At 42.7% G+C, this 27,999-nt stretch overlaps 1 protein-coding gene across 1 annotated transcript; it reads right to left on the bottom strand.

Moving 5' to 3' along the window:
• Positions 1 to 28: 28 nt before the first annotated feature.
• adcy6b (adenylate cyclase 6b) lies at positions 29 to 27,920 on the bottom strand. Its single transcript, XM_030769793.1, has 22 exons — positions 27,836 to 27,920; positions 25,611 to 25,804; positions 24,390 to 25,290; positions 10,994 to 11,143; positions 10,423 to 10,544; positions 9,245 to 9,356; positions 8,844 to 8,971; positions 8,311 to 8,469; positions 7,821 to 7,962; positions 7,395 to 7,523; positions 6,734 to 6,762; positions 6,197 to 6,344; positions 5,926 to 6,023; positions 5,750 to 5,837; positions 5,378 to 5,494; positions 4,900 to 5,058; positions 4,447 to 4,622; positions 2,984 to 3,176; positions 2,395 to 2,658; positions 1,529 to 1,733; positions 1,170 to 1,294; positions 29 to 1,003 (listed from the first exon to the last, which is right to left on the bottom strand). The coding sequence occupies exons 3-22, from the start codon at positions 25,287 to 25,289 to the stop codon at positions 875 to 877; spliced, it is 3,573 nt and encodes a 1,190-aa protein (XP_030625653.1). The 5' UTR covers position 25,290; positions 25,611 to 25,804; positions 27,836 to 27,920; the 3' UTR covers positions 29 to 874.
• Positions 27,921 to 27,999: the final 79 nt, after the last annotated feature.

Consider the following 27,999-nt stretch of genomic DNA (forward strand, 5'->3'; position numbering starts at 1 on the left):
CTCGCATGCACACACACACACACACACACACACACAATTCTTAGGAAAAAAATAAAAGAAATAACCTAAGACAAAACAAAACAGAGAGTGTTAGCACTAGTCCTATGGTATCGAATGCCATTGCTTGTCCTTCATCTGCATTTCTTCAGGTATACCAAAAATACTTCCTCAAAAAAGGAAAAAAGAGGCATTTGATCAGAAAAATAATCAAATTCCAGGCTTCTCCCTATCTGTGAAGCCATTCTCCATCCAAAGACTAACGTCCTTGTTCTTCTTCATGGTTTGTAACAAACAATATAAAGGAAAGTCTTATAGTGCCTGTCAAAGAATGTGGTCTTTGTTGTGGAGAATGACACAAACAGACAGATCGGGTGGTCAGCTGACATTTGTTCATGATTGTTAGCAGTCACTTGGTGCTCCTTTGCATTAAACATTTCTTCTTTGGTCATTTTAATCCTAGCTTTTCATCCTTGCATAGTTCCTTACGCAAGTGATTCACAAAGTCTCCTTTAAATTAAATAAGGAATCCACAATTTGACGTAGAAGTTGTCGTATGTGTATATATATACACACACACATATATATATTTGTTGGTACAATAAAAGAAAGTGTTTCCCTCTAAGGCAAAAGGTCTTCATCATTTTTATTTTTTTTTTAGCTTTCAAGTAACTTGTGCGTACCTCAAAATGAGAAGTTTGTCCTCCATATATGCATATACTAAATACTGCACAAGACCACAGAACCTCACAACAGGGAAGCCCTGTGTGAGCGGTTTTCCTCCAACACACTCACAGTCAAGGCCCTGACTCCTCTCAGACTTGAGGTCATTCTCTTACTCTCTCTTTCAGTGCAGTCAGTGGCACTTTCCTCAGTGTTAACTCCCAGGGGGGCCACTGTTGAGGAAGTAAGTGGTCATGTCTCCTTTGCCCTTCACTCTGACCAGTCCACGGCACTCCAGCTGGTACCCTCTGTTGGATAGTACATGATACAGGTCTGTGGTCACCTGTGAGAAGAAAAAGAACTGTTACTGTCAAACGCTACCTAAAAGGGCTTTGGTTTAAGTTCAAGTCAATGTTGTATGACGTTCACTTGCATGGAAAGATCAAAGTGTTTTCATTCCCTGATTGATTAACACGTTGATTAGATTCAGTGAGTTTTACAGCGTTTACCTGGATGCGATCAGGTACCCCGGTGCTGTCCATGCGACTTGCGACATTTACTGTGTTTCCCCAAATGTCATATTGTGGCTTTCTGGCCCCGATAACCCCGGCAACTACTGGCCCGATGTTCAGACCTGAGGGCAGAAACACTACATCAAAGCCTGATTGAAACTTTCCAATTATCACCCCGCACTAAGACAAATGCATGCAGAACATCCTAACCCATGTTTAAACTTCTTTTGTACTGATACAATGACTGGGCCTGATGCCCATCATGCCTTTGGCTTAGTTGGTGGTACAATGGTAGTGTGCTGCAGTGTTATGTGGCTTCTGTAATAAACAGAGGGGGAGAGCAAAAAGTGACTGACCAATCTTCATCTGGAAATTGTTGAAGGAGTGCTCGTTGATGTACTTCATCTGTTCACGCAGTCTCATGGCGTAGTCAGCCAGCGCTAGGATGTGTGAACGACCCTCTTTGTCGTAAGTGGAGTCATTCAGACCGGATGCTGCCATGTAGGTACTGCCTATAGTCTTAATCTTCTCCAGCTGCCTGAAGTGTTCTTCGCTGATGATCTATGCACAGTGGAGAAGGTCCCGAAACAGAAATATTCAAAGCCAGTACATATGACGCAACATCTTGGAGAAGTAATAGTAAGACTAAGGGATCTCAACTAAAAACAAAGGACAACAAAAGCCACTCAGACAGAGAAAACAAACACAAGAACAGAAAACTTTGACAAAGAACAAAAGATAACAAAAGATCACTTCATATAACAAAAAATTAACATTTACATTTTAAATCTGCATTCATTTAACTAATGCTCTCATCTCAGGCTACTTACAATTATTACCATCTATGTCAGAGGTCACACACCTCTGGAGTAACCCTGAAGTGAAGCCTTATTACCATCTATGTCAGAGGTCTCACACCTCTGGAGTAACCCTGAAGTGAAGCATTATTACCATTTATGTCAGAGGTCACCCACCTCTGGAGCAAATCCTGAAGTTAGGCATTTTCCTCAGAGGTACATTAGCCGTGAGGTGCTGTGTTTGAACCCTCAACGAGGTTACTAGGCCACTTCCTTTAACCCTTGCCACTAGAGCACGACTAGGAAACCAGCTCAGTACCACAATACTGTCCCACATATGGTACAGGTCTGTAGAATTATCATTATTCCCAGAATTTCTTTCTATATTTTTTTCCATCCCTCCCTCTGTTCCCTTATCCACTCACCTCATCAAAGTCAGCGATGATCTCATTGAGCAGTCTCAGACACTCCACGCCTTCGTTGTTGGCCTCTAGCTCCACGTAGAACTCAGAGAAGTTGCTGATGGAGGCGAACATGACACACACACATTCACACGACTGGTAGTACAGCTCATCGTTCCGCCGCTCACGGGCCAGGAAGTGAGCGGCCACGTCTTTGGGCAGGATGTTGTGGAGCAAACGACGGTTGTAGGCCTGGAGTTCCTCCATCTCCTCCTTCTCCTCCGTAGCCTACGGAGGGAACACACAGAGGATGAGTTTAAGAACAGCATCAGAAATACATTGTATTATACCAGCTGACTCTATGATCTTCCTACGAATAAATAAACCCAAACTTATGGGACAAGACATAACCAATTCACTTTTGATTGTCTTTTCTCCATCAACTTCACAAAGACTCTTGCAACTATAATATCATGATACGGGTTGAGTTGCAGTCTAATCGCTTTCAGACATACAGCTAAGTTCCGGTACGTTTGTGTCTCTAGGAGAGAGAATCTGTCCAATCAGATTAAGCGGCGAATACCACATTCACAACAGGGAAGTGAAGCTATACCTGAAGCTTCCACAGGAAGTCGAGTCGTGCGGTTGACTCCACCTGTTGAGCGTGCAGGTAAAGCGCCAGCACGAAAACCATGAGAATAACGGGAGTCATCAGCCGCAGAGATACTTTGGTCACATTCAGCTGGCTGCAGAGACAGAGACACAGGGAGAGAGAGAGATTTTCAAAACCTTTTAGACAAGCTCGACTGAAATGTCACATTCTTACGTCGCAGCCAGTAGCTGTCACTGAGTAGAAATTCGTTCCTTCAATTGATAAAAATGCAATTGTGCGTGGGCACTGAAAATCATCATGAATGGAAAAGAACGGTTGGCTTTCAAACCAATTGCTTATTGCAACCATCTCCTGAAGTACGGCCCATAAGCTGAGAACATAAAAAAGCCTTGCTGTAAGAGGAGAAACAGTCCAAATGACATTGGTACTTGTGGTGTGCACTTAGACATACATTCTTGTTGAGTTTCTAAAGCTTTTCTACAAACAGATTAGGAACTAGGATTTTAATTTGCATCCTCTTTTTGTGACTTTTACTGACTTTGAACTGTATTAGTAGAAGAAACATAGGCATACGATATGCCACTAACTTACCATTGCTCTGTTTCATTGAAATTGGTCCTGCATTAAAAATAGAGATATGTCTCATTAGTGACCAACTGATACCCCCTCGGAAAAAAGAACAACATGCACATTCAATCGGTGTGGGAACATTTAGAGCTTACCATTGCAAAGAGTCATTTAAAGATGTGCGAGGCCTGAAAGACAAAGGAATAAAAACAGGTCATGCTGTGTAACCCTGTGGTCACCACAGAGGTTAGCAGTCAGTGCTCCCCTTCACATTTACTGACACGGAAACGGACACATTTAACATGAGGCCTTTGGTGGGGTAGTTGTCATGTCCAATTGGACAAAAATGAACATGTTGGTTAATAGTAATGAAATGAACTATGAGGAAATATCACTTCAGCTCCCAACAAATACTTCACAAACTACGTCCACTACAAGAGCTTGCGCAGCTGAGCAAGTTTGTCTCGTGTGTGACAATGAAGCAGTAAAAGTAGGCTTTTATATATCAGATCAAAGTTCAGAAAGGAAAGGAAAGACTGAACGACCACATTTAGACTGTGGCAGATAGTAAGGGTGTGGTTCTCTAAAGAGTTCTGTCACGTCATTCTATCAAGGAAGGAACACAACGTGGTAATCAGCCATCTTTCCCGCACCAGGTTGCTTCTTTACTATGCCAGTCACTTCCAGCAGATCAACACTATGTACAATTAGGGGGAGAACCACTAGCTATGTAGAAACCATGCATCCAATCATAAGAGCTAGATGTTATAATTGGGGAAATGCAAGGGCAACTAAGCAACAAGTAAAAGCGGTTTTCCCAGAGTCTAACTGAGAGTGAGTGCCAACATGGCTGAATCTCAAGGGCCCAGTTTCAGTTTGAGTGGCGGAGGACTCACAGGGCATTAGCGGTAACCAGCAGGTCAGCGTTGTCCAGCAGAGCCACCTGCGGCCACTCCACCAGCAGCAGGAAGACGATGTGGATGAGCAGCATCAGGGCCAGTTTGCCTATGCTGCTGATGTGTAGGAACACAGAGCACGCCAGCAGAGTGAGGAGAACGCTGTAGGTGAAATACTGCACAGAAACAGAGAGAGAGAGAGAGAGAGAGAGAGAGAGAGAGAGGTTAAGCTTCACCTAACACTAGCACAGAAAACAAATACAAAGAAAAACACACACACACACACGCATCCGCACACAACTGTGCATGCATGCAAATTTCTGCACAGGTATGCAAACCTCCACGCATACTCACATATAATTCATGTGTGCATACTTAGTCAAAACAACTAAATGTGTAAGGAGAAAAGTTCAAATTCAAATATACACACACAAGCGCAGATAAATAACTGACCTCAGGGAAAGGGCACGGGAAGGTCTGGTCAGGACACAGCACGAGGTCGCCCTCTGCTGTCTGAGTCAGGTTGTGCAACAGACACAATGTAACTGAGCTCTCAGATACATTCAGGTCTTCAGCAACACATTCAATTAGACCTTGACGGTCACAGGTAAACTTCAGAATAAAAAAAAAAAAAAATAATAATAAAGAGAGAGAAACAAGAGAGAAAAAAGGAAAAGAAGAGAGAGAAAGTTATACGGCTAAATCAGTATAGAACAGAGCTAGAACAGAGCAGATTTATTTACAGTAAACCTGTGTTTCGGGACAATCCGAGTTGCCTAATAACATATTTTATATCTGTAGTAACATAGGTAAATGTCAAAGGGCTAAAAGGCTTTTTTAAAAAACAAATGAATACAGAATACATGTACATGAGCCAGTGACATCGGCGTAAAGGCTGTGGAAAAGACTGTACTACAGTGGTGATTCATACCATGTTGACAAAGGCAGAGATGAAGAGCAGCAGAATGGTGAGGACTCCTACGAGAGTGCTGTTAGTTCGAGACTGTACAATTCTCCTTGACACTGTCTGCAAGGCCACTGGGAAGAGCTGCGGCAGCAACAGACAGACAGACAGACAGACAGATAGACAGACAGATAGATAGATAGATAGATAGATAGATAGATAGATAGATAGATAGATAGATAGATAGATACATAGGAAGAAAGAGCATGTTATTCATCACACATGAGCCTATTTTTATAAAATCAGCAGATAACATTTTACATTATAAACATTTTACATTACGGACAAAGAGAATACTCTCATCAGCTGAGGTGAAACACTTTATTGTATTGTACTTACCTTAATACAGGAGTATATGGCACAGATGAAGACGATGTTGGCAAGAACAATGAAAATACTGATAAAAATGCCCAGCATCAAGGATGTGCTGCAGAGGAGTGAAAATGATAGTTACACCACCCACCCTCTTTAATGACAAGCACAAGTTTTAGTAGCAAAGACAGTTTACTACTCACTGTGGGAAGACAATAGTTTGAATGAAACAGATGAAGCAGAAGACCAGCAAAGTGCAGGCCACACAACTGCCAAAGCGATCGTCCACCCTCTTAGAGTACTGAGAACACAAAGATGACACGCGTTAAGATACCTCCCTGTCCTCTGGTCTCTTAACTGTTTGTGTTGATATCTATTGACTGTAATGCAGACATCAATGCAGACATGTCTGAATCAGATATCAGTGTGGACATGTCTGAATAATTATGGGTGATTAAAAGTGTATCTGTGTACCTTTTTCTCCAAACTGGAGCTCTGGAAGGTGAGCAGGAATTTTTTGACGTGGTCTTTGCGTAGCTGGTCAATACTGCGAGCGTCTATGGCACGTCCTAAAAACTCGTCCACCTCGTCTTCTGGATTCATTGCTTCCTGAGCACAGCGACTAATGGACAGACAGGACAGAAGAAGAGGAGATGAAGAGACGGCCACTGCTGAAGCAAAGGGAAGTGTCAAAAACGGACTCAATCTTAGCATTGTCCATCTTAACGTTTGATAAAACCTTAACACATTTTTGATTAGTTGCATTAGTTGCATTTACACTAACGTTATTTTGGTCCTTGCGAAATGAAAACACAATATTATAGCCACAAATTCAGCTGAGTCATTAAGAGGAAGTATCAGTTTTATCCTTTAAAAAATATTCATCACACCCAAAATCACAGGCCTAAACAACAAATAAAGACCATGCATAAGTGTAGCATGTAGGCTGTGATTCTCTGATACCTACTATGCCCACAGGGCAAAATGAGCTCCTTCTAACACACTACTCACTTTTCTTTACTGGACGCTGCATCAATACCCTGTGCACGGACAGGAAAGAGAGAGAGGCCAGTTAGAGTGACACAAGGATATATACACACACACACACACACACACACACACACACACTCAGCCTACAGTGCTGGACAGCTGTTCTGTTTAATGTTTTGAGATTTTAAATTGTCCCCCACTACTTCTTTGAGCATGCACCCTAAGAAACAAAGTGTTGTAGAGAGTGTGTGTATGTGTGTGTGTGCGTGTGCGTGTGAGTGTGTGCGTCTGCGCATGTGCATGCGTCTGTGTTTGTGCGCATGTGTGTGTGTGAGCGTGTTTGAGTGCGCGGGCGTGTGTGTGTGTATGTGTGTGTGTGTGTATGTGTGTGTGTGTGTGTGAGTGTGTGTATGTGTGTACCTTGTGAACGAAAAGTTCACAGACAAATTTGGGTCAGCTCTCAGTTTAACTGTATGTCGTCGGTTTTTAATGGTTTTGGCTGCTGCAGTCTTTGCAGAGCTGCAAACGCCAACCACAGAGACAGTCAAGACCCAGCAGTCGAGTGCAGCGTGAGGTTAGTGTCTGAGTGTGCCCAGCCCTCTGAGAGCTCTAACTCTGACAGCTGGTCCACATGAGGCCAGGCAGTGGTGCTGTGTGCCAGGCAGGCAGTGTGAGGTCTCACCATCTTTCTGAAGACTTTGGAATCCTTGGTCCTGGAGAAGGATCTGTCAGGAACCCAGCGCGGCATCAGACCTTCAGATGAGTTGGCTCTGGTCTGTTGCATCTTCGCCATCATGGCTTTCTCCTCTTTCTGCAGGACACAGAGAGATTCACACACACACACACACGCATGTACACACACACGTACAGACACAAACACACATACCAATAATAGGCGATGTCATTATTGTCCCCTTACCCAAATGTAAAAGTGAAGCTAAGACTGAACAGGTATATGTTTTTGCAGTATTCATTTGATGGTGTGAATTTGTCTGAGAGAGAATATGTGCTTGTCTGGTGAAAACAGTTCTTTTGTGTGCTGTGGTGGTGGTGGTGTGTGTGTGTGTGTGTGTGTGTGTGTGTGTGTGTGTCTGGCTGTGTAACTGACCCTTTTCTGGCTGCAGCCCAGCACTAGAAAGGTCTCGATGTTGTTGTCTTTGAGGTACGCGTTTCTCTCGCCTCCGAAGCCTGGCTCCACCTCATAGTCTCCATTCAGATACTGCAGTGTGGCTTTAGTGATGTGAATACGACTGTGGACAATACACAGGCAACCTGTCCAACTCACTCACTTGACATTAGGGTTATCTTACACAAAAGAAACAGTAGGCAAAATATACATCAGCAAAGAACAGTATGGTTGTTTTGGGGTTTTCTTAGATAAGATTATTTGTGCATATCTAACTCAAAACTACCACACAGACACCTGTCTATAGAGGAGACATAACTGTCTATTGTCCAGTAGAGAGTTAGTCAGTGTGTGTGTATATGTGTGCGGCTGTGTGCATTTGCATGTGTGTATGTGTATGTGTATGTGTGTGTATGTGTGTGTGTGTGTGTGTGTGTGTTTGTCAGAGAGACCAGGAGGGTGTCACTCATACCCTGCTTTGCCACCAGCTTCCATCTGGTTGGCCAGAGTCACGTCGTTGGACCAGACATCAAACTGCCACTTCCGCAGACCCAGCACTCCGCAGTGGACACGCCCGCTATGGATGCCCACTCGCATGTTCACGTTCACCCCTGTGACCTCCCGTACCAAACTGCATCCACACAGAGCACAACACAGCGTGTGGATTTAACAGCCTTTAGCTCAAAGAAGTAGGTTCATATACTACATCACAAATGTAACAGGACATTCTTTCAGAGTCTGTGCATCTTCAAATTTGAATTACTAATCAAAAATGACAAACTTATCATATCAAAAATCTCTCTGAGTCATCTCATCGTAGCTTGTCATACAGGGAATACAGCCAAATACACGCTGTTATTATTATTGTAGAAATGTAAGTTAGACAGAAAGATTGTATAAATGAAAGAAAGAAAAAGAAAGATAGATTGAAACTTGGATAGTGAGATAGATCAATAGACAGAACAAGAAAGAAAGAAAGAAAGAAAGAAAGAAAGAAAAACTCACGAAATGGCTTCAATCATGTCCACTCCCATCTCCACACAGCAGTGGGCGTGGTCTGCCCGTGGCTCTGGGAGTCCAGACACACAGTAGTAACAGTCACCCAGGATCTTAATCCTCAGACAGTGGTTCTCCTACACACACACACACACACACACACACACACACACACACAGATGTGTAGACATAAATACATGTTACATATGCATTCAATGGTCAACTGTCAATAAATTAGACCAAACTGGAGGGAAAGTCTATGATCACCTGCCAAAGATTATATATAAGGTAGTAACTTGATGTGTAAAATATATGGGAAGATATATTGGCCATCATGGGGACAACAATATGTGCATGGACAAAGAGCACTGTGAGACTGTGAGAGCAATGAAAGATTAATGTTTGCTTACCCATGCTAATTTATCAAAGCGGGCAAAGAGCTCATTTAGCGTCATCACTAGCTCCTGGGCAGTGCACTGCGAGGCCAAGCTGGTGAAACCCTCAATGTCCGCAAACAGAATGCTGCCCGGGAAGGGCGGGGGGAGGAGAGAGAGAAAGGAGAAAAAGAACGAACGAGACAGAGAGAGATGGAGAGACAGAGAGAAAAAGGAGATTAATTATCTGAGGAGTCGGACAGTGTCTGGGTCACTCTGGCTGGGCAGGAGGTTCATTAGTTCAGCTCTGATTCTGGTCTGTCGGAGTCACGTTGAGAGAGAGAGAGAGAGAGAGACAGGGAGAGAGCATCTCAATCTCTCGTCCACTCCTTTAATTATGGATTTGTGAACCTCGTGAAGGCTTCCTTACAGAGCTCATTTCCACTGAAGGAAGAGCTGTTTAATGGCAGCTATCGGTGGACCTCACAAACAGAGATTGATGACTTAAAAAAAAAACAAAAAACAAAAACAGACCAACAGAAGAGGCCCTACCAACAGATGGCGCTGTTTCCTTCACCATGCTGAATGGTGAGGGGAAATTGAAACCATTTGTTAAACTATCTCCCCCTGAGAGTTCAATTGGGCAGTTTTACAGATCCAAATCCTGCCTGAAAATCTAAAACACATGCCTCCCATTGGATATGCGTTTACCAAAATCAGGTCTTACACAATCACTTGTTGGTACACAACAGAGTGGTCTTTGTCAGTGTTCAACTATGCAATTACAGTAATAAATGACTTTTTCTCTGTCTCTGAGAGTACTCATAGTTCTGTCTGTATAATCTGTGGCCTTTAGTGTGTCAGCTGAATACTGACAGACACATGTGATTTACCAACAGTGAGCAAAGGGATGACAATCAGAGAGAGAGACAGAGAGAGAGAGAGAGAGAGAGAGAGAGAGAGAGAAACAGGAAGCCTTGTCCCATGGGTTTTCAATATCATACACCATGTTCCAGTATTCAGTTTTATTTCAGCATACCCACAGGAGATTAATACTGCTCTCCATCATTCCCAGTGTGTGTCACCGAGAATGAAATGCACTAGCTGTCTAAATAGGTTTGACTTGAGCTCCAGAAGGCTTCATCACTCAGTTGAAACTATTGCATGTTGTTGCCCATTTGTGATAATGGTGATATTTTAGTGTGTCACCTTACCTGACATTGTCATGTTTTTGGATGTAGATCTTGTGGAACATCATATCTTCTTTTTTGGCATTGATGTCTGCCTTCATCTCCATGGCAACATGCCTTGGCAACACTGACAGCAGAAGGCGTTCCTGGAAAGTGTTTGTGAGAATGAGATTGTGCATATACAAGTGTGTGTGTGTGTGTGTGTGTGTGTGTGTGTGTGTGTGTGTGTGTGAGACTATGACATGTGTGTATAAGTGAGAGACTGCAGTGCATGAATGTGTGTATGTGCTTGTGTTTGGGTGTGTGTATGTGTACACATACATGAAGTATTGTACGATAAATTTGACTTTTAGCAGCTTTTAGTAGTTCCAATAAGACTGAGTCACAGACTCAGCCAAGGCACACGTTTAGCCATAGTAAGGAGAGGAAAAAGTGACCATGTGATGTGTTACTTCAAGGCCTAGAACAAAACAGTTTTGCGAAAGCAAACAAACATTTCGGCAAGTGACATTTGCCGTTTGCTAATGGCCCTTTAAATAGTGTGGGAAGTATCTAAGATTATGAGTAGAGAGTCTCTGTGGTGCTTAAGACACACCTGCTGCTGGTTCTCTCTCTGCAGATGTAGTCTGGCCTGGATGTAACCCCTGGTCTCCTGGAAGGCCTGTCTCTGAGACACCTCCGCCGGGTAGTGTGTGCAGATCCCAATGATGTTGGTGCACAGGAAAATGAGCGCATTGGCACTCAACTATGATATGGCAGAGAGAGGAGTGTACAGCTATTAAGGACAGTGTGTGTGCAGGAGGTAAAAAGAAATGTAAAAAAAAAAAATCTTTATGTTGTGATATAATATTGAGACTTGGGAATATGAAAGGGAGTTCTCTATAGCTGTAGTTACATTTGCTTTTTGGTGTCATCTCCTTTGGTCTGGACTTTATGTCAAACAAGTAACACTTCTGTCTCTTTCTCTCTTTCATTCACTCACTAACACACTTCCTCTCACTCACTCTCCGTCTCTCTCTCTCTCTCTCCATAGCCTGGGAAAATATCTTGACCTCTGGCTGGAGGGCTGGCCATTTCCTACACTAATTACTTCGTCAATAATGAAAGAGGAACACAAATACAAACAACTATTTTAAGTTCAGTTTAATTCACGGTGTCAGCTCAGCAGAGACTGGGTGGAGCACTTCCTACAAACCACATCCAAATTACTGTCTGCATTCAATCATATGGGCTCCAATCGATCACGGCCGGGCAAAAAGAAAAAAAAAAGGACACAATGAGAAAGAGGGGAACATAAATGAGGGACACACACAGCCACAGAACAACAATTCATGGGGGAAAAAAAAGACATTTCGGGAACACATTAAAAACATACCATGTGTTTTAATCCTTAAACACAACTGTCTGGCCTGTTGTTGATCTAAGACAGACAATTAACAAGAAACCAGCACTTGAGAAAGACGAAACAGCCATGTGGACTTTGTTTTCTTTCCTCTTTTCAGTCCTTTCTGCAATGACTGTAATACAAACAAAGAAATATTGATTTTCATGAATTAGCCATGGGCTACCTTTGAGTTAGCTTATCATCTCTGCCCTGTCTCTCTGGGCCCCATCCAGTATTCAGCATTTCTGCATCTTCTGCTTGGAATTAGCACATCACATAAACTTCAAAAACCCGGTGTAGTACGTCCACCGAGACCAGACAAGCTCCTCAGTAACAGTCAGGCAGAGAAGTGGAAAAGATAACTTCTAACTGAGGTCAGTGTGGGAGAGCTACAGTCACCATGCTAGAGAATCAAATACGTTTTCCACATAAGCACACGAAAAAAAAAATTCTCTCAGGACTTTGAAACTCTTCTTTCGTTTCACTTAATGTTAGTGGTAGGAAGTCATTAGCTTTTCAGTTTTGATGACCTGTTATCTGAACATCACAACCAGCATTTGGAGAACGAAGCCGGTATGCTGACAAACCTGCGTGTGTGTATGTGTACACATGTAGGATTGCTTCGGTTTGCTTAAGTCAGATTCGTGAGATTAAAGTCAGAATGTCAAGCTTTAACTAACAGGTTAAAAAAGGTTAACATCCATTAGCATACTTATATTCAATCCAAGAATGTATTACTTTATTAGTATGTTATGTACTTTATGTCTGAAAAAGTGTATTAGCAGGAACTCAGATCTACAGATAGATTTTGCTGGAGGTGGTGTCTGTGAATTGAAAAGCTTGTTTCTCTAAGGAACCCAGAGATGCACATTCAGGGCTAGTCCTTTGTTTTCACAACAAGATGTAGTCTTCCTTAAAGCCATAACAGGCAACAACAGATCCATTTGCCTAAAAACAGATTTGACCTAAAAACAAAAGCTGCCAGCATGAAATGTTCAGAAACAAGGCTATGAGCAAAATTATAAAACTATTTCAAAAAGAAGACAGAACATACGCGAGAGAGTTGAAGACTCTGTGTAATGTTTACATTTTAAACATGTTTCTTAAACTTTGAGGGGGAAAAAGACTTTGCATGTCATATTAAGTCTTTCACGGTCTTTCTTAAGAGAGATTGGCCGCTGTTTATCTCAGTAACAACCAATGACAGGGAACTGCTTTGGAAAAATTCACTGTCCACAGTTGCTTTTGGATTAAACCAACAAATACGCTCTAATCTCTGGACAGAAATTTCCAATTTCTATCCAGCTGGAAAAATTCAAACTCACTCACTAAAATGACATTTGACATTAGGAACTTTTCTGGAACTTTCTGAGACATTTTGCATAAGACACTCATACAGAATGAACAGAACAGTGGTGATACAAGAATAGATGGAAAAACTGAGGTTTTCATGTCCACAAAAATGAGAAATTACTCTGACATGTTTTCACGGTAATCATGGGTTCGTTTCTGTTGCGATGGCAAACAGAACCGCTCTGCTGTTGCCAAAAACACCAAAACAAATCTACCCTGAGTTAGTAAGAGCTGATAAATGCAGAAGAACTTGAAAGATAACTTTATTATTTGGACCCCTCGGGACACTGAGTCACAGCCTCCATTCAGCACCCATTGTCCTCTTCCCCATTCCATGTGATTTAAGACAACAGGATTTCTTTTATGTAACTGAATTCTGACTGTGCAGAAAGGGGGGGGGCACAGGTGTAGATGTTTGCTGCTGTTCTCCAGAGAGAGAGAGAATGTCACAGCTTTGTAACTCAGGAGTTTGACACATTAAGTGTGTCTTTCTTGCTTATTCATGGAGTATGTCTGTGCGTGTGTGTGTGTGTGTGTGTGTTAGTGAGAGAGACAGCGAGAGAGAGAGAGAGAGAGAGAGAGAAAGAAATCCAGTAAAGAGAGTCAGCTGACAAACATCAGATGAAGTCACTCCCATGACCCTCAGCATATAAAGAGACTTCTGTTTTATTTGAACGGCACGTTTGGCTCGACCTTGGCTGAGCCACGTCTAAAGAGAGAGTGAGAGGGAAACAATGAGAGTGGAAATGGTTGCACTTGAAATTCTCCATCTCTTGGAAAGTTGCCATGTCAATATGATTTTTTTTTTTAGCTTGGGTGATTGAGGTAGTGTATAAATATCCCAGATCTGTGCTTTCTCACTGGTTTATGACACGCTTTCTAATGTTTCTCCTTGCACAGTAGAGGGGGGACCAGCGAAGTGTATATTCTGCATGGGACACTGACAGTAAAGGATGTTGGGGGGGGGGGGCGGCTTGTAAGTATGAAGAATTTCACAAGATATCCCAATTTGCTAAGCAGAGAAGGAAAAGAAGAAGAGACTAGGCAGAATGGAAGGGGAGAAGGAGGAGGAGAGAAAGAAAAAGGCTGGCGAAGACAAAACAAATCCATTCTTGCTATGAAAATAATGTTCAAATGTACCAGAAGCTTGTTGTTTTACTATTCCATAAAATTACAAACCTCATGGCCTTTGTCTTCGGCAAGTCTTTCCTGATTTAAAGGAGATTCAACGTTACCCCCCCAAAAAAACCTTTACTTCAGTGTTACACGTGTTAGATGTCATAATGGAGTCAGGATGTCAAAATAATCCTCAGCTCAAGGAAGTATTGTTTACATTTCTCAATATAAGCCAATAAGCAATGCTGAGTGTTGTTATTCATGCCGGCAACTAACAAACATTGAGGCGAAAAAGTAAAGCGAGGGATGAGAATCATACTCTCAACTTCTTATAAAGTTTCCACTGGATTTCATGCCTGAAAAGTTGTTTTCCTGTAAGTATCTCAAAATCCCCAAACAAATCAATAAGTCATTGTTTCATCTTTCAGGAAAAAAAACAACTGACATGCCAGGAACAGTTTTCATAATATCCTAAGTACTTTCCAATGTACAATTGTTCATTCATTCATGCCATATATGTATGTATATATATATATATAGAGAGAGAGAGAGAGAGAGCAAGCTCTGAAAGTTGCTTGAGAAACTTGCCAATATTTTCTGAAGAGGGCTGTCTGTGATTAAAACTAACTCTCTGGTGGGTCAGGGGGGAGTGAATACAGCCAGAGAAGAATACATCCCAAATTAGCATTCAGCGTGTGCTGCCAGATTTCAGTCTATTTATTGAGCAGAATATCAAAGTTTACCAAAAAACCTTTTTCAGACTATGTCCTTACTGACTCACAATCAAGGAGTCAGGCTCTGGCAATTTGGACCGGGTCCATTAGGATGCATAGCTGAGTTTGACTCATACTTTGAGCCAAGCCAAAATTGGTCCCAGTCGACCATAGAGTAATCTTTGGGAAAAACTGCTCCACATTGCAAGTGTTTAGCAGATATGGCGTAAAGCCATACATATGTCTCTGGAGAAACAGGGAAGACAAAAAAAGGAGGAAAAAAAAAAACAATAGTTGAGTAATGTTGTTTTCAACACATGGCATGTTAAAAAAGTAAACCCACACCGATGGGCGTTAATCATTTTGCGTAAATCCAATATAATCACAGAACTATTCTAAACTGTCAGAGGAGTAGAGTGTCTTTTTCATTTCACCCAGAAACTGGGCCCTTGCATCCCCTGCTGGTGGCACAGCCCACAGTGTACACCAGGAGAGCACAACATGAGATGCCCGTGGCTAACACATGCTAAAAGCTTCTGACCAGCCAACATGAAAAACTGATGTGTTTCTGGACATGAGTTTAAAGACATGATTTTTATGATGCGTTTTTGCTAAATACTATCTTTTTTTAATAACAATTAGAAAGATGGCTAGAAAGTTCAAACAAGGACCAGAAATCAAAAACCTGATTCTGTATTTGTTGTTTCAGTTACACATCCCTGACAAACTTTTAAAAAGTCAATCCTCTGTATGGTGCTGCAATGACCTTAGAAAGACAGGACTTCAATTTTCACGGTATGACCTCAACTATTATGTCATCTCTTATAATTCCATGAAAGGCTTGTCACCAATAATGGTCCACCAGGGGTCAGAATCGAACTCTTTAAACTATGGATTCATATTCACCCCCCCCCCCCTTTCCCCTGTCAGCTCCATTTATAGCCCTGTACTGTTGGGCAGAGCACTGTCAGCTATCCTGGATCCCTTCCACAGACACTCTGGCCTCCCTGCTCTGCAGGTAACACAGGGTAATTGTGTGGCCTTTCATAGCACGTTGCCCAAAGCAGAATAAAATAGAAGAAAGAAAAATTAAAAAAAAAAAAAAAAAAAGACGTCCTTCAGGGACGTCCTTTGAGAAATATTGTCCAGTTTCCTTGATGTGTTTTCTTTTTTTGTTTTTGTTTACAATGCTGTCAAAAACAGATTTTATCAAGCGTGTTAGTGTTTTCAGCTCATTTTTCTCATTTCCTCTAAATTGCTCCTTGCTGCACTTTGAATCATTGAGTCTTTGTCACTCACACACACACAGACACACACACACAAATACACACACTAAAATCTATAGATTTTTAGAAAAGATCTCCAGATTCCCATAACACATTGACTGCTCTGTACTGCACAGGGCGAGTACTAAGAAAGAGAGGAGTAACCAGTGGAGTTGAGGGGACAATGAAGAAAAACAGAGACTAGATCAATAGATAAGGAGGACAGGGTGGCTCTAGGAAGTCAGTGGCTCTGAGAGAGAGTGAGAGAGAGAGTGAGAGAGAGAGAGAGCTATTACATAAGCGAGTGAGTACCTTTTGCACGGTATGGAGTCAAACCCAGAGACACATTGTGTTCTCCACAGACATGTTACCTTACTGCCATGCTTGTGCACGGCCCACATGCTCCCTCTGGGCGTTTCTATGAGCGCAGTAAGGGCTCTGTGTTTTACAGCCTCGAACAGAGGTGAAATTACAGTCAAACATGATCAGTTAAGCGTTATTACGTAAGATAAACATGCCCACTACCCCCTGATGCTTTCCGTCTTGTTTACCTTGGCTCCAAAGTTTAAAGAATATCCAATTTCAACGACCTCACGCGAAAGCCCTTGATTTACAAAGTCACCTTGACAAAGCCACATGGCCGAGACCTCTAGCTGTCCTCTAATTTTTTTCACTCAAAACTTGTTTTACGTCGGATTTGGGAGAAATGATACGAAGTGAAAATGCAGGGAATGACATGGGAACCCGCGACGACACACGCCCAGGAAAGGTCAAACCGCCAAAAAAGCTTAATTAGAACCAGGCGACACCATCTGAACCATGAAGAGACAACATAAATAAAGGCCTAGGTTCTTCAAAAAGATTTATAATGAATGCCAAGACCTTTAGTGTGAGGATATACAGCGAGAAAGAGAGTAGGTGCTGCGCCTGTAAAACCATGAGGGTTCGTAGCAGTGTGAGCTCGGGGTTAGTGTTTCTTTATGAGGAGTGATTAATGCAAAAAACATGGCTAAAATATCTGAACAAGCTTAAGTATTTGGTCCAGAGATAAAAGATAAGCGAATGTAATGAGATCGCAGCCTACTCTCTTCTGGGAACAGCCTGGTTTAGTGTCAAAGATAGGATCGTTTGTCTGGTCCGTCTTCAGCGTAAATGACTGTAGTATAATTCAGCCTACAAGACTTCATTTTTACATCACACGGTCATTTATTATGCAAGACTTGTTTCATTTACATCTGCCTCCCACCTCATAAAGGTTTCTTTCTTTATCACGCAGAACAGTTTGAGGCCTGTGGCCTGTGACAAATTACCATGTCAGTGAGAGGAATAGAGAAAATGCACAAACAGGCCATGGAGTCAATGAAACGATCCCTTAGCATTGGAGATAAATGTATTTCCCTTCTAATAACTCGGTTATAATCAGCCTGGCAAAAGGGTATATCAAAACAAACATCTGTGAAACAGCTGGATTCAACAACAATCTTGTCAAGTTTTTTAAGTCCTTTGGGATTGAGCGATGTTAATTGTGTCAACAAATGATCTCCATAGCAAATGCAGAACTAATTGCACAGATGTCCTGAAATAACCAAGCAACATCTATTTTCAGAGGTTTATTGGATGATGTATGTTAAATAAAATGCAAAAGCCTATTGTTCAGCTGACTTAACTAATGTTATTACTGGGAATAACCTCATAAAGAACAGCTTAAGGGTGAAACTAGTAAGAGTCACATTAGTCGTATAAAATGCTTTTTAAAAACGACTCCTGTAAATCTGATTGGATCAGTACAGTAACTCTGATTGGAGCGACAGGTTAACGATGTGACACAATATGATTAAATTGGGTTCTTCGAACTGACTGTCAAAAGCACCCAAGGTCAGTTCAACGGAATGACGCAAATAAGAGCCATGTGACCGACGTGCTCTCCATAGCGTGACATAACGTATTGTTTACATGAACACAGAGCACGACTAGCCCAAGATTCCTCTTTTTTTCATGGACCCATCCTTCCTGTTACAAAATGACCAGTCCCCTTTCTCAAGGTCTAACCATTCAAAGTTGGGTTAAAAGACAAAAGTTAGGAACAGTATAACGTAAATTCTTCATGTGGCGATCAGCTGTGTTCCTGGAAAACGATCCCCCAAAAGGAGACTGTGTCACGTTTCGAAATAATGATATAATGAAACTAAAAGGCAGAGTTGACATTCAAGTTTGCCAAAAGAGAGGAAAACAGACAAAGATGAAACCTACAAGTTGGCAAATGATAGGTGACATCATCTCATATTTGGTGACCTTTGCATCAAGTTCTCTCTGCTCTGCATCAAGCCGATGTCCTCCCTCCAAACGACGTCATCATTTGGCAAAGCAACTCCAAACAAAATCTGTTTGAACACTTAAAAGCAGTCAGTCATAAGACTGGTATCAGGCTGACGTTATCCAGTGTCAGACAGTTCAACTGACCTGTCCGCTCTCAAATCGGCAAAGTCCCTAGACTCTGGATCAGCACAACAACCAAATGGACATTACAAGCGTCCGCCACGTTTCTTTCCAGCGGCCTGAAATCTAAAGGCGCGTTCACGCCTCGTCAACGAGTCCCTGACAAATGACAAACGCCCTGTGCTCTAAGACAGAGACACTAATCTGTTACACCGTGTGATGAAACAGAAAACTGAAGAGGGTAACTGCATTCTACAGACCAGAGTGAGCGTTTGGAAGAGTATTTCAGTGAAGTTCAATTCAGTGATGAAAGTGGTCAGAAGGAAAAAAAAGCATAAAATTTATTGTCGGCTGCAATGTTTACAATGCAATTTAACAGACAAAGATTAAGCCAAGTCACCACAAGATTTTATTCGATTTTATCGGACGGTCACAGCGGAATGTTTTTCCCCCTTTCAGTATATTTTGACCTCATACAATCCTTTTTGTTCCTCCCAGTGCTTCCACCACTCTTTTCTCACAGTCACTCCATCATTTTTTCGATGCTTCCCACTGTGACTGTGCCGGCCTAGCTGGCCATGGCCTGATAGGTCTATCATTTAACAGCGATTAGCAACAAATGAGGCCTGTTATGGTCATAAAAATACCCCCCCCCTCCCTAAATACATAGTTTCTGTGTGATTTCACATTGGGACGGTAGCAGTTGTGGTAACCGCTAAGACAAGTTTGTCTCGGGGCATCGTCTTTCACTGTCCACTGTGTCATAGTTTACCTGAGGCGACCTGAAATCATGTCGGTTAATCGACAAAGAATGTACGTCAATAGTTCAAATAATTATATAAACAGAAGTACAGTCACTGAGATATTAGGGCGCGTAGAGAGTTACACTGGAAGCACTAACGGTGTGAGTAGAGCTGAGTGGTAGTTGTGGTGGTAGCGGTGGGGGCAGTAAGTGAGAAATCCCGGGGGTTTGCGTGGCATGAAATACAACGCTTAACGCCATTAATGGAATCCTAATACATACCGGCTGGCAGTGTGCTTCTGCTCCTCACGTACAATGGCCTGAACTGACTGATAAAAGAGCCCCGGTCATTAGTAAAGCATTCTGAATTTGTTATTAAAAGCCTTTGCATGATCCTCAGTCGAATGCCTATTCTTAGTTATGCTATTATTGTTCTTATCAGGTTGGTTATTTTAAGTGCAATATTTCGCTTATCATTAATCCGTGTCTGTTTGGCGTGCTTCAATTGACTTTATCAGACAGGGTGGGCCGCGGACTGCTGGCCAGATCATACAGAGCAGTGTGAGGCCCACAGCTTTTCACACTGTTCAAACACCACCTCAGACAAAGTGGTTGGTCCAGTGTCAGTTATGAGGGTTTAAAACCCGGATTAGAATGATGCGAATTGATCTCAGACCTGTTGAAAATGGCAGACAATGCACAAGGGTCATTGTCTTTTAAAGGAGAGTCTTAAAAACACTAAATATATATTTTGTGGTTTTCTCCATACAGGTATAATTGTTTTCTGTTAAACAACAAAAACAAACACAAAACAGAAAAAAAACCCTAATGATTTTTTCCCCAAACATTTGATCTTTGATTAAGGCACTGTGCTAAACTTGGAAATGAATCATGGAGTGCACTCCACTTCACTTAGCACTCTCATCCACTTGTGTCCCCGCCGGCCTGAATACTTCAGTCTGAAGGATGAGGAGGGTGACAGGAAAAGTAAACAGAATGGCTAAAGCCTTTCTAGTCCATTAATTTTCATTTCAAACATAAGTACTGTCACCAGACGAGCAGCCATCTGATTCATCTTAGATCTCACCTCATTTTTTCTCCACTCTGTGCTATGGTTTTACTCTGATGTGGAAACCGAAACACTGTGTGTGTGTGTGTGTGTGTGTGAGTATTTATGTATGTATGTGGATGCATACAAAAAATGTGTCTTATCCTGAGTGTATCGTGTGCACGTTGGTTTCATGTGGGCTGACCTCTTCAGCTTAAATGCACATCAGCAGGTTTGTTGGTGTCCCTGATTGAGGTGACTGCACAACAAGCCACAGAACACTCAAAAACAGGTTTTTCCACCAGCACCTGCCACTGTATACCGCAACGGCACGCTAGGTACTCATCATAAAAAATGGACACCCCCCCCACCCCAACCCCAAGTGTAACACAAACCTAGATGAACATACGCCTACCTATTCACACAAAAAACACCATCCACCTCCTCCTCAAGTTTACATCTAAAAATAATCTATCCTGATTCTCTGACAGGGTGTTAGCCTCTTTTCTAAGCTTCATTGGCTGCTGTCTGTGAAAAGTATAGTCTAAACCAGTGGTTCTCAACTCTAGTCCTGGGGCCACCTGTCCTTCATGTCTTTGCTTTAACTCTCCTGAGCTCAGGACTAACACACCTGATTTCACTGATCAATGAATCATCGAGCCTTCGATTAGCTCAACTAACTGTGATAATGAAGACTTAAAACAAAGACGTGTAGGATGTGGGGCCCTCAGGACTGGGGTTGAGAACCACTGGTCTAAACAAAGAGGGAAAAACATGTGACAAGCAGCAGAGCAGGTGGTCTCTCTCCAGGGAGCTGTCCAAGCCAGAGGAATCAATGTGTTTGTCTGGAAGTAGCACTGGACAGACTGGACAGTCAAAGCACCAGGCGCCACACAGTCAGACGCAGTCATCTCTAACAGTTCTCCCTTTCCATCTGCTGAGTGTACACACCAACACATAAAGAACCACATTTCACACACGGTGCCTCCATTTTAAACAACGATGGATGGCTTCGATTTGTTCACCTCTGTTCCACCACTCAACTTTATCTTTTTGTTTCTTTTCTTTTCCACAATGTGATTCAGTCTACACAATTTATTTTCAAAAGTGAGGGAAGAACCAAAAAGTGAAATCTTACGGCAAGTCCTTTCAGCAACAGTAGTAATTGACAGCAGACTAGAAAAGAGATTTTCAGAGCGTTTTAGAGAGTTTTAGTGCACTTTGCTCCTGCAACAAGTCAACAGAGAGAAGAGAATGGTCCTCTTTCCTTCACTTCTCCACAGACGCACACTCACTGCAGATAGAGAGACCCAGCATGTGTCTTTACATCTACATAGCGCTCAGAGGCAGAGTGAGTAGAAAGACCAAGATGTGGATGCAGTAGAGGATCCAGATCTTCTCTATACCCAAAAATGAAAGGCAGACCGAGCTCCAGGCTGTTTTGTGGAAACAAAGAGACTCATGACTTGGGGCAAAAGTATTAAAAAAAGAAAAAAAAAGAAAAAAAAGAAAAATAGAATAAAGCGGAGAAAACAGCTGAAGAGGCTGCTCTTTATTTTTAAGTATTGTGTATCATTCTGGCTGTCCTTCTGCGTGAAGTGAAGGAACCCCCCCCCCCCCCCCCCAACTCCTCCCTCATCTCAGAGGCACCTGACACAGACAGCTATTGTCTCCCTACAGTGATTGGTCTGGGGGCTTCTCCCTGCACTCGTCGAGCATGGCCGTTTCAAAGGGAAAATCACATGAGGAGGTGAGGACTTCCCAAAAGAAGAGCCTCACTTCAAAGATTAGGACGTCTGACTTATTTCAGAGACACTTGTCCCTGTGCCCCCTTTCCACCCACTCACTCACACACACACACACACACATACACACACACACACACACACACACACACACACACACACAATCTAGGCTGGGCGCACATGCGTGCGTGCGCACATACACAAACAATCACAAGGCTGAGCTGAGTGAAGCCTTGCATTCATCACATCACTGGGCAAGGGGGAGAGTGATAGCTAAGATGCCTTTTAGCAAACCAAACAGTCAGGTGCTGAAATCCCCATATGAGCCCGCTATAAAAGCAGCAGCAGAAACGGTCTTTGGATCAAGATTTGTCTGTTTGGCACACTTACATTTCTGAACCACTTCAACTGACTTGCTCTAAAAAGGAAGGTTTACAGAAACATGGACACTGCCAAAGGCAATGGACTTTGGATCAGCTAATCGATTGGCTCATGGGGGGGTTTTGGAACCATCCTAAAATGTCTATGACAAAAATCAACAAGTACACACTCCGGGGCACGAAGACAGTCAATCCAGTGCCATTATTCCAATCTATTTCTGTCATGTGGAGGGCAATGTGTCGAGGTCCAGGCCCCGCTGTCTAAGGAGCGAACACCCAAAAGCGGAAGCTCACTGAACCAGCAGTAACCTGTGGTGTCAGGGTTCTCTCACACCCAAGCATGAATCTGTCATGGTAACGTAGTCTAATCCACTGTATGACCAAGGGAACAGAGGATGTTTGAGACATTTTAGTTGTCTATGTTTTTTGGGGGTTTTTTTACACTTATATACAAATCCTTGGTTAATACTTTGAGATATCTGGCAACTTAACCTCAAGTTAATCATTCAGTATTGCCGATCATCTAACCAGATATGGCATCATGCAAAGCTTTTAGTAAGGAACCTCTCTGCAGAGAAGAAAACTGACATATCCATTTCCATTCGGTGAAATTTCAAATTCTCACAACCCAGTGGTCATCCATATAACTCACACACTATAACTGTCTTTTTATTACTCAGCATGAACAACCTGTTAAAGATGGTGCTACTAAAAACCCACAGGACAACTAATGAAGTTTATTGACTTTTTTTTTTCCTTCAGCAAAGCCTATGTTCTCTGTGATACGGTCTTCCTTAGAACTGTCATACTGTGATACTTTTGGTCAAACACTTTCCACAGAAGACTAACCTCATCAATCATTTTCTCAATTATAGGCCACATCAATCTCAAACATATTTACGCACAATTCAGCTCTTCTTCTTCTTCACCATATTCTGACATGGGCTGATTCTGTTCCCCTGATGGAGTTCCCCATCAGACATCACCCCTCGCCCCCACTCTTGGCTAACACCACAAAAGATTGCTTGTGTGAGAAAACAGAGCCTTGGTTATGTGGGATATGCTATCACGATATTACAACAAGTGCAACTACACAGACTTATTCAGCGAAGCTAACTAGCCCCAGTAGAACTGCCAGTAATGCTCTACAGAGAAACCAAAGAGGCTAAATTCCATTCTAATGCCACTCTGATTCATTGTCTAAATTTAGCACAGAAGAGGCTTTCAACAGAACGTGAGGGGCTACAAACTCATGGAGTCAATGACTTTAAATTCTTTAAATGATGTAATTTCGCCGGCTCCTCTCGGACAGTTGAGAGCGCTCTCGTCCGTTTCCGGGTGAAACAGCCTGGAACGTGTCATGCAGTGCTTGCCCGTGAGTCCACCCCAGAGGGCTCCTATCAGGACATCACAGATAAAGGCACTAAAATACAGCATGAGCTGTTTAGCTACAGCCTAATGGCTGGTAACTGTCAGCCATAAATATATCTTACGCAGTGATAAAATGTTTTCTGGTAGAGCAGCAAGTTCTTTTCTTCTTTCTCTCTATCTTTGTTTTATAGTCCTTATGAATGGAATGGAGCAAGTAGCCTCCTCATTCACGTGCCTACTCATAACAGATCACCCAGTGGGAGATCAAGTTTAATGTCAATGACACAATTTAACAAACAATTTCAAACCCAAATTACTTGGAAGCCGTTTTTTACAGTGCGCTTACAAGAAAAGACAGCAATGTATCCCAAACACACACACACACACACTCTTATGCCTCTGAATTAAGAATACCACACACTTACACAGAGCTTTTACCTGTTTCCAGAGGAAGCTGTCCTCATGGTTGAGTCGCCACGCTGTGATGAGGTGGATGGAGGAAAACACCGTCCCGCTTAATACAGCAGCCCTCATTCTCACGGGCAGCAGGGTGTAGATGATGTAGATGAAGAACACGGACCACCAGATCCCTTCGGATGCACTGCGGGGTGTCACCATCAGTACCCCCAACACCTGAACCACCACTAACACCCCAATCACCAGGTAACTGACTATCCACATGTAGTCCTGGTGGAAACCGTTCCTGTTACACACCACCATCAGGGCCAAGAACAGAGCCATGGCAACAGACAGGACGGTGACATAGGCCACGTTGGGGGCTCCGTGGACACAGTGGAAAGCCAGCATGATCCCACACACGATAACCAGTACGCCCATCAGCATGGTCAGGGAGCTCTGGTTAAGGCGGAAGAAGTATCGCTGGTACAGGCGCTCCAGCTTAGCCGACTGGAACTTCTTGGACTGAAAAACCTGGGCGACCCTCATTAAGCAATCCAGCACCGCCCTTCCCGCTCCCCTTCCCCTTCCCCCCTCTGCCTCCCCTCCTCCCTCCTCTGTCCCTTTCCCTGTTTTTGCATCGCCATCCTCGAAGCCCAGGTCCACCGCCCTCAGCCCCACATTGCCCTTCTTCCCGTAGTGGTCTTCCTGCCAGACACATCGTGTACTGAAGTTGCTGGTGCCCACTCCTGGTCGGGGGTACTGCTGCAGGGGCTGGGCAGGGGTCTCCATGGCCTCTGGGTCCCGCAGGCAGCTCATGTAGCGTGGGTTACAGAGCAACGAGCCGCCTTTTCGCCGGGACTTTTTCCCATTGCGCTCACCCCACGCCGTCTCATGGTTGTCCACCCTGGTGGTAACTAAAAAGCTACTGACCCAAGACATTCTTTGAAAAAGGAGAGAATGTAGAAAACATCTTACAAGAGGCTAAATAATCTCAATGACATTTGCAAACCGGACAAATTTAATTCAGAACAATGACCCCATAAGACTAAAATACTTAACAAATCACTCAATGTTCAACTGTGAGCAGCTGTGAATCGCTTGTTTGTGGCGCACTTAAAAAGAAAAAGTACACCACAAATAAGTGGCTCACAGTTGCTCACAGCTGAACATTGAGGAAACAAACAAGTGGCCAAAAGTCATTTGAAAATCTGCAGGTCTAACTAGCTGGTTTCTCTAACAGGGTTTTGCGTGCAGGTTTACCTGCGTGATTCCTGGCAGTGCTTCTCTCAGTAAGGCACTTCATTTATGCCAGTGGCAGGAGACAGTTCCCTGAACTTGCTGTGAGCACATGAAGAGTAAATCTAAGAACTCTGAGGTCCACGTTCCTCATGCACAGGATCACTTTCCCTCAAATGTAGAGCACAGAGGCATCTGCATATCTGAGGTACGCAAGGCTGTTGGTACAACAAAGAGAAAGGCAGGAAAACCACAAAAGAGAGGGGTGAGACTGAATAGGGGAATATCAACAAAGTGACAGGAACAACAATCAAATTGTATTGTAATGTCACTAGCTTAATCCAAATTTGTTTACATACAAAACATACACAAACTTCTCGTGGAGTGTCCTTTTAGGTCACAGCAAGGACAAAGAAAGTAAACTACACTTTATGTACACCTGTAAAAGCCATACTTCATAAAAGTATGGCTTTTATAAGTGCATCCCTAAGTATAAAAACCACAAAGAACAATGCACCAGAACATGCAAGCCACACTGGACCCTCTGGTGCATGATATGTTCCCTTTCAAAAACAAAAACTTCATTCATATTCAGGCTGAAAGCAATTTGACTGACACTGTAAAATCGTTTATAATTGTGGTCAATCATTCGAGTCACACAGCTCTTCGGTGACAGAAAAACAACGAAAAGTCTTTCCTGTGGACACGACATTGGCTTTCAGATGTCGTTTAAGGCCATCAGCGCAGAATTTTGACCAAAACTTGACGATGGTGTATAGTCTAAGGTTGCTCTGTGCCAGCAAAGGCCCCGAGAGGAAAGACGAAAGGTGCAGTAGACTATGACAGAATGAACTGCATATTTCTTCTCATTAGATTATATGAGTCACAGGGTTGCCTCATGGAGCACGTCAAGGACACTGGAAACTTCAAAACAAACGCATATTTGGGAACAGAATAAAACGTATGGACAGTTGACGGCAAAATTGAGACAGATTTATTCATCACGGCGTCCGCCACTGGCATTTAAGAGACGTAGGATAAATGACCGTTTTTGTCCTCGTCTTATCTAGTTTTCCGCGCTTTGCGATGTCAATCACAAAAAAGTGGGGGGAAAAAGTGAAAGTCACACAGAGGAGGGGGTCGTACAGTTGCTTTCCGATGTGTCGTTTGAGGTACATTCACACCCACTTTGACACACTCACCCACGCTTTTAAGATCCGTCAGACATGCGGAGCTTATGTAATGAAAATACTGCATACATGAACTTTACCCCGAGTATTTAACGTTAAATAAACTATCGATGCAATTATAATTGGCATTTCAGCCGAGCAACAGTGGCACTCTGTAACAAATATAGGCTAATGACTCGTATAACAATTTTGAAGCACTTCTTGTCTCGTTTAGGACCAATTCATCTCTCCGAGCCGTGTGCGCATCATTACACCTGTGAAACGTGCAAGTACTTCATATTACAAACTTCTTGGATTACATAACAGGAAACCATCTGCTTAACGACAGCAAACTGTCCTAGTATGACTTTTTTCCGAATCAAGATACAGTAGCAAAAAGAGTCATTCTTTCGGGCAAAATGTACTCATTTCAAACTTCATGACATAGACATTAAACATTCCAGTTGAACTTTACTCGGGGAAAACTTATCTTGCTAAGGTCCCTGAGCATTCCGGCGCACAGCGTTGCACCAACAAACACACGGCTTTCGAGTAGCTATTCTTCAGCGCTAGACGCTGTGCTAAAGTTTTCAAGCGCCCGAAAGAACTATTGTTTAGTAAATGGGATGTTACAGCCATTGCTACATAATAATTATCAGCCCCGCATTCAGTATGTACACGATTCAGGAACTAAAATTAAAAACGATAAAATGTCAAGATTTGAGACTTGACATGTTATCACGAGCAACATGGGTTCTTGTCAGAAGACATTCTGGCTCAGGGGACATGCTTGTCATGAAAATGAAGTAATTCACCTCAATACAAATACAGCAACTGAGGCTACATCATTTTGTTTTGTCCGTTTTAATTATTCTAAAGATTGACCAACGTGGGTGACACTCCCAGCTTCACAGTAAAGATGACAGGCAGGCACGGTCTAAGTAAGTTACTGCTGCACTCATCTGAACAACTGCAAAATAAGCACATATTTTGAGAACAGAGTAACATCGAGAGGTAAATAGCACTTAGCACTAACACCAATAGGGTCCAGAATACAACATTGACTCTTTATTGTCTTACCGTTGTCTGTTTCCTGACGTCTGCTACCAAACGTTGAACACGCGCGACAACAAGGTGGTAGTGTGTGTCGAGTGAGTGATGGTAACAATTTTACTGTCTCGGGCGCGCTTCGCGATCAGAGAAACATTTGCGGTCGTCCTCACTCTGCCTCAACTCATACAAGA

Source organism: Chanos chanos, chromosome 3, assembly GCF_902362185.1.
Source record: "Chanos chanos chromosome 3, fChaCha1.1, whole genome shotgun sequence".
In the NCBI taxonomy this organism is placed as follows: Eukaryota; Metazoa; Chordata; class Actinopteri; order Gonorynchiformes; family Chanidae; genus Chanos; species Chanos chanos.

Excerpts from the sequence above, each read along its gene's own strand:
- adcy6b (XM_030769793.1), bottom strand. The coding sequence starts at position 25,289 with ATGTCTTGGGTCAGTAGCTTTTTAGTTACCACCAGGGTGGACAACCAT. Across the intron at positions 7,963-8,310 it reads GAAGCTGGTGGCAAAGCAGG|TCGTATTCACATCACTAAAG; the intron begins GTATGAGTGACA and ends TATTGTCCACAG. Across the intron at positions 1,004-1,169 it reads GGGTACCTGATCGCATCCAG|GTGACCACAGACCTGTATCA; the intron begins GTAAACGCTGTA and ends TTCTTCTCACAG.